The sequence below is a fragment of the Eptatretus burgeri genome, chromosome 12 (assembly GCF_056783735.1).
Source record: "Eptatretus burgeri isolate ZD-2024b chromosome 12, Ebu_testis_v1, whole genome shotgun sequence".
In the NCBI taxonomy this organism is placed as follows: domain Eukaryota; kingdom Metazoa; phylum Chordata; class Myxini; order Myxiniformes; family Myxinidae; genus Eptatretus; species Eptatretus burgeri.
Window position 1 is genome coordinate 1,492,929 of NC_140972.1, and position 13,894 is coordinate 1,506,822.

General features: G+C 39.9%; 1 protein-coding gene across 1 annotated transcript in view; it reads right to left on the bottom strand.

Moving 5' to 3' along the window:
- Positions 1-3,704: 3,704 nt before the first annotated feature.
- The window catches only part of LOC147014968 (deoxyribonuclease gamma-like), a 41,224-nt gene continuing 31,034 nt past the window's right edge, over positions 3,705-13,894 (bottom strand). The window contains exons 5-8 of the mRNA XM_085849231.1: positions 6,880-6,992; positions 6,238-6,383; positions 4,808-4,904; positions 3,705-4,261 (exon numbers count right to left, since the gene is read on the bottom strand). Of these exons, the coding sequence (XP_085705357.1) occupies positions 4,202-4,261; positions 4,808-4,904; positions 6,238-6,383; positions 6,880-6,992 (416 nt within the window). The 3' untranslated portion in view covers positions 3,705-4,201. The remainder of the gene's footprint in view (positions 4,262-4,807; positions 4,905-6,237; positions 6,384-6,879; positions 6,993-13,894) is intronic.

Genomic DNA, 13,894 nt, shown 5'->3' on the forward strand with positions numbered 1-13,894 from the left:
TGATGGAATAAAAACAAATGCAATATTTTCAGTCAGCGCATACTCAACCCCAATTGGTTATAAATTCAATATGGAACCCAAAAATCTGGTTTATCTCCCTCTGTCAGGAAAAACCATACACAAAGTAAAGTTTAGGATAACCGACCAAGATAATCGTATGATTTCTTTTAATGGAGAAGTTATATCCATCAGAATTCACCTACGTCAAGTTTTCCAATAAATAAATACGATGATTATTGTGAGGAAACACGAGTTGGGAAAATATAAAATAATTACAGGGGATGGGATGTTCCTTTCCCCATACCACAAGGGTGAAGGTATGTATCTTGGTAGAGGATACTATAAACCTCAGAGACAAAGGGGTGTCGGACATCAATTTAGAGGAGATGCGATAATTGATACTCTAATGGGTATCGGTTCAACTATTCTTAAACATAAAGACCTAATGGGTTCAACTGCTTCTGCTGCGGGAAATGTAGCAGGTGCTGTGAAGAGCATAAAAGATGCCCAAAAGGAATCTCATAAATTACAAGCAATAAAATAAATTAAGAAAAGCAAAACTCAGTTGTCTCCCCAAGAACGACAGAAAATAATTCACATACTTGGGTCAGGGTTTCAAAAGTCTTATCATCTTTTTTCGTAAATAAATACAAGTATGGAAGCAATTGATAGTATCGATGATTTGGATGATACCATTGTCATCTCAAACTCCACTAAAAAAGTTTATTTCAAGGTAAATGCAATAACTGGAAGAGACTGGAATGCAAATGGTACAAAAAGTTTTGAAATAAACAATCAAAAACTTATTTGAATCTATTCGAAAGTTTCTTGTTGTGTAAATTTAAATTCACTAAGACTGGGAATAACACAAATGCTCCACTTGTAAATGATTTCTCCTGTAAAATGTTTGATAGTGTTCGTTTGTACATTGGAACACAAGAAGTTAAAATGGTTGATTATGTCTCTGCTGTATCTGAAATGATGAAATTTACACTATATTCATTCAGTGATAGAATAGGAAAGGGATCTGTCGAAGGTTTTATTCCTGATGTGTCAATGGGAACAACCACAGACCCTGGATGTATTCAAAGGAAAGGAGCGTATAATGATGATACAAAAGCAGTTAATAGTTTTACTGTGGCAGTTCCTCTTAAAGGTATATTTGGATTTTGTGATAATGATAAAGTTCTGTATGGTCTTAAAATTAGATTTCAACTGCAAAGGAATGATAATGAAAATAGATTACTTTTTGGTGTTGGTAGTGCTTTTGGTGATCAGAATAAATTTGTAATTGATGAAATGAGTTGGTATCTTAGTGAATATACTCCTAACCTTAAAACAGAAGAGATGTTGAATAGAAGACTTAACTCAAAGAAACCACTGAGTGTATCATACCTCAAAAGAAGATGTCAACACGTTAAACTAAACCAAACCACTAACACGTGGAATTTGGGTGTTCTGGAAGGAAAGCCACGATATCTATGGATCATTTTTTTTAAAAGCCATATCATCCGTATCATCCGCATAGTGATTTGGCACATGTTTTTCGCCGAATGCCCTTCCTGACGCAACCCTGGTCGCCTCTGACAACACAGGGATATGGTACACCTATTTTAACCGGGATGTACACCGGCCCAGTATACTGGTACTCATTTCGCCGACCTCGGAAGGATGACAGGCTGAGTCAACCCCCTTCCTCCCACCAATCATATGTCCCTCCAAATCATCTCTTTTCATTCAGTCAAAAAAATACTCCTCTCTCTGGACACAAGCAAGGCCTATTGGCAAGATGGCATTCCTCCTCGTGTTATGAAGGAATTTGCTTGAGAGCTTGCACCCTGCTTGCTCGTTTGTTTCGTTTTTGTTTAAAAACCCAAACTTTTCTACTTTCCTGGAAACATGCCTTAATGCAGCCTATTTTAAAGAAGGGTGATCCTTCAAACCATTCGAATACCGTCCTCTTGCTCTGACTTCCACTGTTTCCAAAATCTTTGAATGTCGTCTCAATTTCCATTTTCTCAAGCATCTTGAACCTCACAGTCTTCTATCCGATCACCAATACGGCTTTCACAAAGCAAGATCTACAGGTGATATCCTTTCTTACATTATGAATACGAATGTCTGGGCCTCTTCTTTGAGAGACTTTGGGGAATCCTTTGTTGTAGGTCTTGATATCTCAAAAGCCTTTGATTGAGTTTGGCATCGGGGGCTGATATCCAAGCTTCCCTCTTTCGGCTTTCCTCCTTCACTCTGCTCTCTCGTATCGAGCTTCCTCTACAACCGCTCTATCTCTGTAATTGTTGATGGTTCAACATCGATCCCCTTCCCTATCAACTGATGTGTAACTCAGGGTTCCATTCTGTCTCCAACACTCTTCCTTATTTTTATCAATGACCTTCTTTCTTCCAATCGTTACCAAATGCACTTATATGTTGATGATTCAACATTACATTCCTCCATGTCTTTCCCATCTGCCCCATCTTCCCTCACTCGATCTACATCTCGTTTCATCACAGCCACCTCTTTAAATTCGGATTTGGACAAAATCTCCAAGTGGGGCAAATGTAATCAAGTTAAGTTTAATGTATCAAAAACTCAATTTCTCTCTCTCTCTCTCTCTCTCTCTCTCTCTCTCTCTCTCTCTCTCTCTCTCTCTCTCTCTCTCTCTCTCTCTCTCTCTCTCTCTCTCTCTCTCTTTCTCTCTCTTTCTCTCTTTCTCTCTTTCTCTCTTTCTCTCTTTCTCTCTTTCTCTCTTTCTCTCTTTCTCTCTTTCTCTCTTTCTCTCTTTCTCTCTTTCTCTCTTTCTCTCTTTCTCTCTTTCTCTCTCATAACTTGACACACTCAAATTCCGCAACATAGGAGGCTCTCTTTCTCTTTTCTACAGATACTACATCGGTTTCTGCTCATAAAACTTACTTCTTGTGTACCTCCACCATTCGCGAGGTCAAGGAATACTGGACAAGCCACGACATCACATGATTACTGTGTGCCCATTGGCATCTCAAGGGTGGGTCGTTACGATGTTTGTTTCTTCCCTCCACTCCACTGCCAAACTCTGGAACTCTTTACCTTCTCATGTCTTCCCAAACACATGACTTTTCCCTTTTCAAAAAACTGATTTATTACTTCCTCAAAAATTCTTCGACTCTTCTCTTTTTCCTTTCTTTTCTATCAATGCAGTTCTTTTATTTAAGACTTGGCCTCGTTGAGGACGATTTCGTCCATGATTGAAGTCTTCAACATAAAAAAAAGGGGGAGGCAGCTCAGCGAATGATGGGATTGAGACTCCTGGGGCTCCTACTTGGTCCTGGGGAAAACCTTCCTGGGTCAGATTGCGGTAGTGTGTGTCGTGTATTTGTGGTAATTTTCCCCTCTACCTCCTCACCCATCATCAAATATACAATTACCAATTTGAGTTTTTTTAATCAACAATGAAGTTCTGTTTTCAAGACACACATCCTTTAATGGAATAACACAGCTGTGTGAGCTCCATCCCTCGTTTGTCTTGTGAAATTATTTGGAATGACATTCTGAACTATGTTTGTTTAAATGTTGTTCCCAATTGCAGCTTTTCTTCGGGTACATCTCTTTAATTGTACAGGATATCATGTGACCCAAGAGTTTTTGCAAACACCTAAAATGGAGCAGATTCTGTAAATTATTTTCTTTCTGTAAGTTATTCTGTAAGAATGACAACGACATGGCATGCCTCCACAAATGATTTCTTCTTCTTGTTCATGGCTTTCACACATTTATGAGGAGACCTGAAATGAAGCCATATTGAAGTGAACAGCAGGTAAGCAAATTCAAACGCAATACATTCATGTGTTTTCATGAGTTTTATTTGCAGGAAACAGACATTGATAGAAGAGTTACATAAAGAGTACAGGAGGAACAAGGAAACCAGAAGAAAAAGAACAGCTCAGTGAACTGGTATGCATCATGTGAAGAAGTTGTGAAAAGAGTGCCCCATCACTTTACTGATTAACCCCAAGACAATACCATTTAAAACTTATTCAATAAACCACTTATAGAATCATATGTTCCGCACAAGATTTGCAAAGGGACAAGAAAAGCACAAATGCTGAATAATCACGAATTTAATCCCTTAAAAGCTCCATTATTAGCTGTACCCTTTCATTCTGTGCTCTCGGCGATGGCATCAAATCGAGAGTTGCTCACGATCTTGGGTGCGACATGTTTAAACCGGTATTTCCTTCAGATCCACTTCGATAGGGTAATGGTCACTGACACACAGAGCCTGTGGGAGTATCAGGAAAAGGAATCCATTAACCATGTTACTTTTAACATGTCCTCATAAACATTTCAAATCTTATCTTTTCTAATCAAACTTATTGATTTATCAGATCATATGTATTGTTTATAATATTACATTCGTCTCTGGGTACTTTAAATTCCAAACACACATTGATCATCTTATGTGTTTACTGGGGACATTTATCACCTCTGAAATGTTGGTCCAGGTTCATTGAACTCATCCTCAATTAAAATGGGGAAAAGTATTATATAAAACAGAAATTTCAACAAACTGGGAAAACCCAAAAAATCATTATGTCCATGGAACACAGAACTGTATTAATTGTAAACCAGATATATCTAAATGAAGGAGAAACGTAACCATTCATCCTTCATTGCCATGTAAAACCCGATTGATGTACTTGTGCACACTTTATGGAACGCCAAGTATAACCAAGCACCAAACGATGAACCATCAATAGAAAAGTCCACTATGAATGATCGGTATGTTCTGAATGTCCAATCAGTGACAGGTATACCCTGCTCATACCTCATTCTCACTGAGAGAGTATTCCGTCTGAATGTTCAAAGGTTTTGCTGATCCAGGTACAATAGCCTCTTGTAATGCCGATCCAAAAACCACAAATCTGTAAGTTTGAAAACACGTGAGACGTAAAGGGGGCGAGAATCGTATTACACACAGAGGAAGGTAACTCCAACCCTACCCCAAAACCTAACCCAAACAGCACACGATATCTCATCATTATGTTTATCATGATAGGGTGTTGTGCCATTGGATGGACCAATGAATCGGTGTAGGATTTCAGAATGTGAGGATTCCCTGCAGATCCCACAACTAAAAAGGTTGGGAAAACAAGTATAAAAAAGACATAAAATGTTGCAGACCCGTTGTTTGAGTAATTTTGCTGTGTGGACGTAAAGGGCTAGCCCATATTTATGTGCCACTAAAATGGATGCCAGTTTACCAGTCGGCCATCTTCGATCTGATGTGGAAAAATAAATGACTAGCATATGTAAGACATCATTCGTTATCTGAATGACAAGTTTAAACAACATCGGTAAATGCATGTCCGAGAAATGGTTGAGGACACACGCACGCAGGGACGTGAACAGAAACCAAATCCATTCGCTCTCATTTCGCATGAAGTCCAACAGAGGCTAATAAAGTTATTCATCTGAGATGGAAACCAACTTTGGAGTGGTTTCTGTGCCAGGTGTGTGTGAGTGTGTGTGTGTGTGTGTGTGTGTGTGTGTGTGTGTGTGTGTGTGTGTGTGTGTGTGTGTGTGTATGTATGTGTGTGTGTGTGTGTGTGTGTGTGTGTGTGTGTGTGTATGTATGTGTGTGTGTGTGTGTGTGTGTGTGTGTGTGTGTGTGTGTGTGTGTGTGTGTGTGTGTGTGTGTGTGTGTGTGTGTGTGTGTGTGTGTGTGTGTTCATTTATGGGTAGTGATGTAATCATATTGCAGTTGGTGGTTCAAGAGTACAACTGATAATCACACATAACTCATCATGAAACATGTAAAGATAAATTTATTACAAATCAAGAACACGTTTTCGCAAAGTTCCTTTGAAGTAAACAATTCACTTGTGTGTCTGCAAGGTGTTCATTTATTTCTTTATTTATTGATATTGCATTTAGACAAAATGGTTACATAGCATTGGTTACATAGTTAACATTGGTTACTGTTAACCAACACCAGGCTTGTGGTTAACAACTGAAGCTATGTCATTGTTAGAGGAAAGGGAATTGAAAGGAAATAGGTTGAGAGTTTGGAAAATAAGGGAAAGGGTTGGGGATAGGTAACAGGTAAGGAATCTGGGTGGAGTGGGGTAAGGAGAAGAACAAGTTTCACATTTTTGTGAATGTTATAACTGAATAATCCCAAAGAGCACATCATTCAGGATTGTAGTTGCTCTTACTATATAATGTCCCAATAGAATTGAGGAATTGCAAACAAACCGGTCATTTGCAGAGTTGATATCCTCTTTCACCATTGTGTCCATGTTCTCATCAATGAGCCAAAGGAAGTCACCAAACTGGTTCAAACTTTCGTCCTCCTGAGGATGTGTCATGGCACTAAAGTCTCCGAGAAACATGGCGTTCATCTACAGAAGAAACAGAAAAAGGTCACGTGATCTCTTTGGATCCTCGATCACCAGAATTACATTATTTAATTTCCAATATTCTTTCCAGATGAAGGATTGAAGGATGCGTGATGGTAATTGTGTAAATGTACTCATGTCCACGATTGAAGGATGTATGATCGACATTGTGTAAATGTACTTGTGTCCACAAAGCTCCATTTATGACTCCATTGATGATGTTGGCTTCGTGGACCCTCAAACCAAGGAATCCATCCAAACATTCGTTGCACATCCTGAGCCCTTGACTTTACACCATTGTTATTTAACTTTCTGGAGCATTTCTCAAAATTTTGTTGAAGGTTAATTTCAAAATGTACCTGCGTCATAAATTATTGAATTTACATAATGTCATAAAAAATATTTCAAGAGTCATAGAGTATGTGGAGTGGATATTAAATTTACAACGGGACATCTGCACAGATTTTATTTAAAAAACGAGTTTTTTTATTGTTCTTACTGTGTTATACCACTGTGATTGAACTGCTTGAAACATTGAAGAAAGTTTATCACTTTCTTTCTTCACTTCTGTTGGATCCGTCCAAATGGGGATAAGAATCAAATCCCTGATACCTGAAAAAACCAAAATTTGTTATCGTCTGTAATTGAGAAACTCACAATTTACACAACACAGGCACAATCACCAACACCAGGTGTATCTCTAATGAAAACTATGCATATATATATATATATATATATATATATATATATATATATATATATATATATATATATATATATATATACTTAAATGTATATGTATGTATTTATTTATATATGTACAGATATATTTTTATAAATATGAAAATATATATATATATATATATATATATATATATATATATATATATATATATATATATATATCTTCTTCTTTCGGCTGCTCTCGTTTAGGGTCGCCACAGCGGATCATCCTTTATGATCCGCATAATCATTTGGCACAGGTTTTACGCCGGACGCCCTTCCTGACTCAACCCTGGTCGCCCCCTATGACACACGGATATGGTACACCTATTCTAACCGGGGCATACCCACATATATTTATATATATATACATATATATATATATATATATATATATATATATATATATGTATTTATAGAAATATATATATATATATATATATAGAAATATATATAAATATATATATATATATATGTATATATTGAAATGAGAGCGAGAGAAGAACCTTCAGAGTTTAGGCTTTATTCCATTTGATTGGAGCCGCTTCTGCGGGTACACCGGGGAATACAGGTTCAGCTAGGAGTACATAAGCAGTAACGTATACATGTGCGATTAATCATTGCAGACTAAATCCGCGTAAGCACGGAGTTCGATATAATCTCCATTCTCACCAGTCAATGAGCACCTTCAGTCAACGAGCATCAAGTGAACAGCCGATGTAAATGGCAATGCCCCGGGGACAATCACCCCGTGCCGCGGAGACCTCCCCTTATACGCGAGACGCACAACATGTGATCCCGCTTCATGTCCCTCAATTCACCTCAATTCACCACATTCTCCCCACCTTTAAAATGCAACTACGGGCCCATCTTACACACCATGATTGCTTTAGCACTATAGGAGTATACATTTCAAGCAACGCGGACTAATAGGTCTACAGAAGCATACATGCCAAGCAGTGATTATTTTGAGTTGTAGGAGCATGGAAATGAGCATCGATATATGATATAATGAGCATATAGGAGCATGAGCAGCGAGAATGCCGATAATCCCCTTTACAGATTGAGTCGTCGAGGGGGCCTTATTCGTCGACCTCTCCGGGAGTAAATGGCAGTTTCACTTGAGGGAGACTCCCGATCCTCTTGGTGAGCCTCGACTTGTGCCGGGGATGACTCCTCGATCGCTCTCGGGTGGATCGCGGCAGCCCCGTCGCCCGGTGGAGTTCCTGGGGGGGAACACCTGGGGAGGGGATGACAGAAGGAGGAGTGCCAGAAGGTGGTGTACCTGCGGGAGGAGTACCTGAGGGAGCCAGATGGCGAACCGACACAGTGGTCTCCCTGCCATCCGGGAGCCTGACATGAGCATACTCTGGATTAGTATCGATGAGTTCAACCCCCTCCACCAGGGGTTCATACTTGCTTTGTCGTACCGGGCGTTTCATGAACACTGTTCCGGGATGGGTCAGCCAGTTGGGCACCGTTTGACCGTCAACATAACGTCGCTGGTGAGTAAACATTCGTTCGTGAGGAGTTGCATTGGTGGACGTGCAGAGCAAAGAGCGTATGGAATTCAGAGCGTCGGGAAGAGTAACCTCCCACCGCTTGGGGCCCAGTCCTCTCGATTTCAGCGCCAGAGTTACGCCTTTCCAAATAACTCCATTTTACCGTTCCACCTGCCCGTTTCCCTGTGGGTTGTAACCCGTCGTTCGACTAGTTGCTATGCCGAGCTCTAGTAGGAATTGTTTTAGCCCGGCCGACATGAAACACGACCCTCTGTCTGAATGTATGTACGAAGGTTTCCCAAACATAGCGAAGAGGTCAGAGAGACATCTCACGACAGTGCCCGAGGTCATATCCGAGCACGGAAATGCGAAAGGAAACCTTGAATATTCATCAACAACGGTGAATATGTATCTGTTGTCTGTTTCGGTCGGCAGGGGCCCTTTGAAGTCGATGTTTAGTCTCTCGAAGGGGGAAGTGGCCTTGATCAGTCTGCCAGATGCCGCGCCATAAAATCTGGGTTTTAGTTCAGCACAAACAGGGCATGAAGCATTCATTTGTTTAATATCTTCAACAGAATAGGGAAGATTTTGTCTGCTAACGAAATGTGCCATTCTGGTTACCCCTGGGTGGCAGAGAGACACGTGTAGGTCTTGCAAAGCCTGACTGATTGTTGCCGAACTGTAGACCCGAGAGAAGGTATCTGCAGCAGGGTTTTCCTTCCCGGGCCGGTAAACAATGTCGTCACTGTAGCAAGCTAGGTCTATCCGCCATCTCATAATTTTTTCATTCTTAATTTTCCCGTTATTTTTCCCATCAAACATGAATGCCACGGATCGTTGGTCCGTAACGAGCGTGAAGTGGTTTCCCACTAAATAATGTCTCCATTTCCGCAGCGCTTCGACGATGGCGTACGCTTCCTTCTCTATCGCTGAGTGTCTCTGCTCGCTTCTAGAGAGAGTTCTCGAGAAGAACGCGACCGGCCGCCCAGACTGATTAAGTGTAGCAGCTATGGCGTGATCTGAAGCGTCGGTTTCCACCACAAAGGGCACCGAGCTATCGATCGATAAAACCACGGACTTACTGATATCATCCTTGAGGTTGTGGAAAGCTCTTACAACAGCGGCATCTGGTGGAAAGTTTTTGCAATGCACTAGGGGATGTATTTTCTCGGAGTATTGCGAAATCCATCTTGCATAGTAAGCGAACATGCCGATCACCCGGCGCATTGCCTGCAGGTCCTGAGGTGGGGGTAGCTCACGAAGTGGGCGCAATCGTTCAGGATCAGGCTTAATCGTGCCGTCGGCTATTGTGTAGCCGAGAAGGTCAATTGACCTTGCCGAGAATACGCATTTCTCGTAGTTGAGAGTCAGATTATATTTTCTAGCAATGCTCAAGAATCTGTCCAGATTCCTATCATGTTCCCCCTGATCCCTACCGCACACTGTGACATTGTCCACGTAAACAAAAGTGTCTTTGAGGTTTTCATCTGAGATGATGTCGTCCATAACCCGTTGGAAGCAAGCTACCCCATTCGTGACACCGAAAGGTATTCTCCTGAATTGGTAGAGGCGCCTCCCTGCCTGGAATGCGGTGTAAGGTTTGTCTTCCTCTCGGATGGGAATTTGATGATAGGCGCTTTGCAAGTCGATGGTGCTGAATACCTTATAATTGGCCACGCGTTCGACCATCTCGTCTATGCGCGGCAGGGGGTAGGCATCGAGTTGGGTAAAGCGATTGACCGTTTGGGAATAATCGACAACCATTCGTTTCTTATGGTTCTGACTGCTGGTTACTAACACCTGTGCGCGCCATGGCGAATCGCTCGGTTCTATAATTCCTTCTTCCAGTAATCGCTTGATTTCTGAGGTGATGAAATTCATGTCAGCAGTGGTATATCGCCGCGATTTAATCGCTATCGGTTTGCAGACCGGCGACAAGTTAGCGAACAGCTGGGGGGACGTCACCTCCGCGGTGGTCAACGCATTTAAAATTAGATGAGGCTTGCTTCCTCCAAAGGGTATTTCGACGCTCGTGTGCTGCTTGAGGACATTATGACCCAGAATTACGTCTGCGCACAAATCACGAAGCACCAGTACCCTTACATCCCGATGCGTGTACCCTTTTACGTCCAATTCAACATTGCAGTACCCTCGTACGCGGGATTGTAGTGAGGTGGCGGCCATGCATACCGTATTGTCAGTCGGGTGGATTATCCATTTCCTGCCCTTCACTAGCGAGCTGTTGACGAAACTTTCAGAGCTACCGGTATCAATCAGTGCCTCAGCCATATGCCCGTTAATTCGTACGTTGATGATAGCCTTGGATAGATTCCCCGGGAGGCTGCAGTTAATTTATTTTGCGAGTAGAGAGCCGCAGAAGTGGGTTTATTTCTCCTTAGAGTAGATTTACATACCCTGGCATAATGCCCTTTCTTGTCGCAATTCATGCATGTGGCATCTCTGGCGGGACATTTTTGACGAGGGTGCCTTTTGTACCCACAAAAGAAGCATTTACCAACCGGAGCAGTTGCTGAGGAGTTTGACGTGGCCTGGGTATCCGGCTCCTCGGGTGTTTCTCCATCCCCTATGTCTGGCTGTGTCTGTGCCAGTGGGGTTCCTTGGGTTCCCATCGTAGCAGCGTTCATTAGCAGCATCGGTGTCCCAAATGACTCAGATTGCTGCTGAGCCATATCCATCGCTCGTGCCTGATCGACTACCTTGTCAAGAGTGGGTTGCGCTTTCTCTAGTAAGCGTTGCCGTATGTGGGCTGATCTGAGTCCTTGGATGAATGCCTCCCGTGTGGCTTCCTTTCGGTGTTCCTCGGCGCTTACAGCCCGGAAGCTGCAGTCTTTTCCCAGCTGATTCAGAGCTTGCAGGAACTGATCGATTGTCTCCCCGGCTGCTTGCTTGCGTGTGTTGAGAAGATGTCGTATGTATACCTCGTTCTTGGGCTTCACGTAGAGCGCTTGCAGCACGTCGATCGCTGCTTCGTAAGTGTCGCACTCCGAGAAGAGCCTGTACACGCTGAGCGAGACATGATTCACGAGAGCAGCAAATTTGTCAGCTCTCTCCTCGATGATGGTCAGATAGTGAGAAGGAACAGAACCAATGCGACCATTTCATTTCTGCGTCAGTCGCGTTTGGGTCTGCGTCGAACCTCTCTGGTTTGTAGATCTTGTCCATCGTTGGTTGAGAGAGCCGAGAAAACCAAATGGAATAAATTGAAATGAGAGCGAGAGAAGAACCTTCAGAGTTTAGGCTTTATTCCATTTGATTGGAGCCGCTTCTGCGGGCACACCGGGGAATACAGGTTCAGCTAGGAATACATAAGCAGTAACGTATACATGTGCGATTAATCATTGCAGACTAAATCCGCGTAAGCACGGAGTTCGATATAATCTCCATTCTCACCAGTCAATGAGCACCTTCAGTCAACGAGCATCAAGTGAACAGCCGATGTAAATGGCAATGCCCCTGGGACAATCACCCCGTGCCGCGGAGACCTCCCCTTATACGCGAGACGCACAACATGTGATCCCGCGTCATGTCCCTCAATTCACCTCAATTCACCACAATATATATATATATATATATATATATATATATATATATATATATATATATATATATATATATATATATATATATATATATATATATATATATATATATATATATATGTACACATATATATACATATATGTATATATATATATATACATATATATTTATATATATAGAAATATATATATATATATATATATATATATATATATATATATATATATATATATGTATATATATATATATATATATATATATATATGTATATATATATATATATGTATATATATATATATATATATATATATATATATATGGATATATATATATATATATATATATATATATATATATGGATATATATATATATATATATATATATATGTATATATATATATATATATATATATATATATATATATATATATATATATATATATATATATATATGTATATATATATATATATATATATATATATATATATATATATATATATATATATATATATATATATATATATATGTATATATATATATATATATATATATATATATATATATATATATATATATATATATATATATATATATATATATATATATATATATATATATATATATATATATATATATATATATATATATATATATATATATATATATATATATATATATATATATATATATATATATATATATATATATATATATATATATATATATATATATATATATATATATATATATATATATATATATATATATATATATATATATATATATACATATTTATATATATATATATATATATATGTATTTATATTTTCCAACGAAATCTTTATGTTATATTTTGAACAAAAAACATACCTTGGTGTGTTTTGATGATCATTCAGAGAGATTTTTGAATATCGCTCATATTGGTCATCTATACTCATAAATGTGTGTGTGTCAGGCCATTCATCCGTCCATCTCCTCCATAACTCCAAAAATATGAAAACTCGGGGCCCTGAACTTTGCATGCATACGAAAGGAACTCCAATGGAGTGCATGAATGAAAATTGGGTGTTTGAGTTAATTAAAATACACCTTTGGAAGATATAATTGTTTGCAATGTTAGTTCATTGTGTTTGCTATTTTTCAATTTAATTTCGACCCAAGGAGTACACCTGAATGCACACCCCTGATATGTATTACCTTTAGTGGATTTGTCATTGGATCGCAGTGCTGTGAGGATTTTGTAACAACGCACATCGTTGGTGCACTCAGTCTTTGGAAAAAGATGAACAAGCTCAATCTCTATCCATACATTGGGAACATACTCTGTGCAGAGCGTTGGTGCTGACTAAGCAGTTTCCTGGGCTATTGGGCAGAATGCTGGACGGATCGCCACTCCGACACAGGATACCAGCAAGCTGGTACTTATTTTTGCCAACCTCAGGATGACAGGCTGAGTCAACGCCACCTGGTCTTAATTCAACAGCAAATCGGAATTTGAACTCAGGACCTTCGGATCCCAAGCTCACCATTCCAGCCATGAAGACATCACCCAGCAATACGCTGAATCGTCTGGCGTGGAAATCTGCTTCAAAGAAAAAAATCTCAAGTTTGCCACTCATGTTGAGCTCAAGGAGAACCTATCACTGTTCGCTCGACTGCTCATCAATGCATGATCACACCCAGATGTTGATCTCCAAGTCGCTGTTGGAATGTGCCAGTTCAGTTCC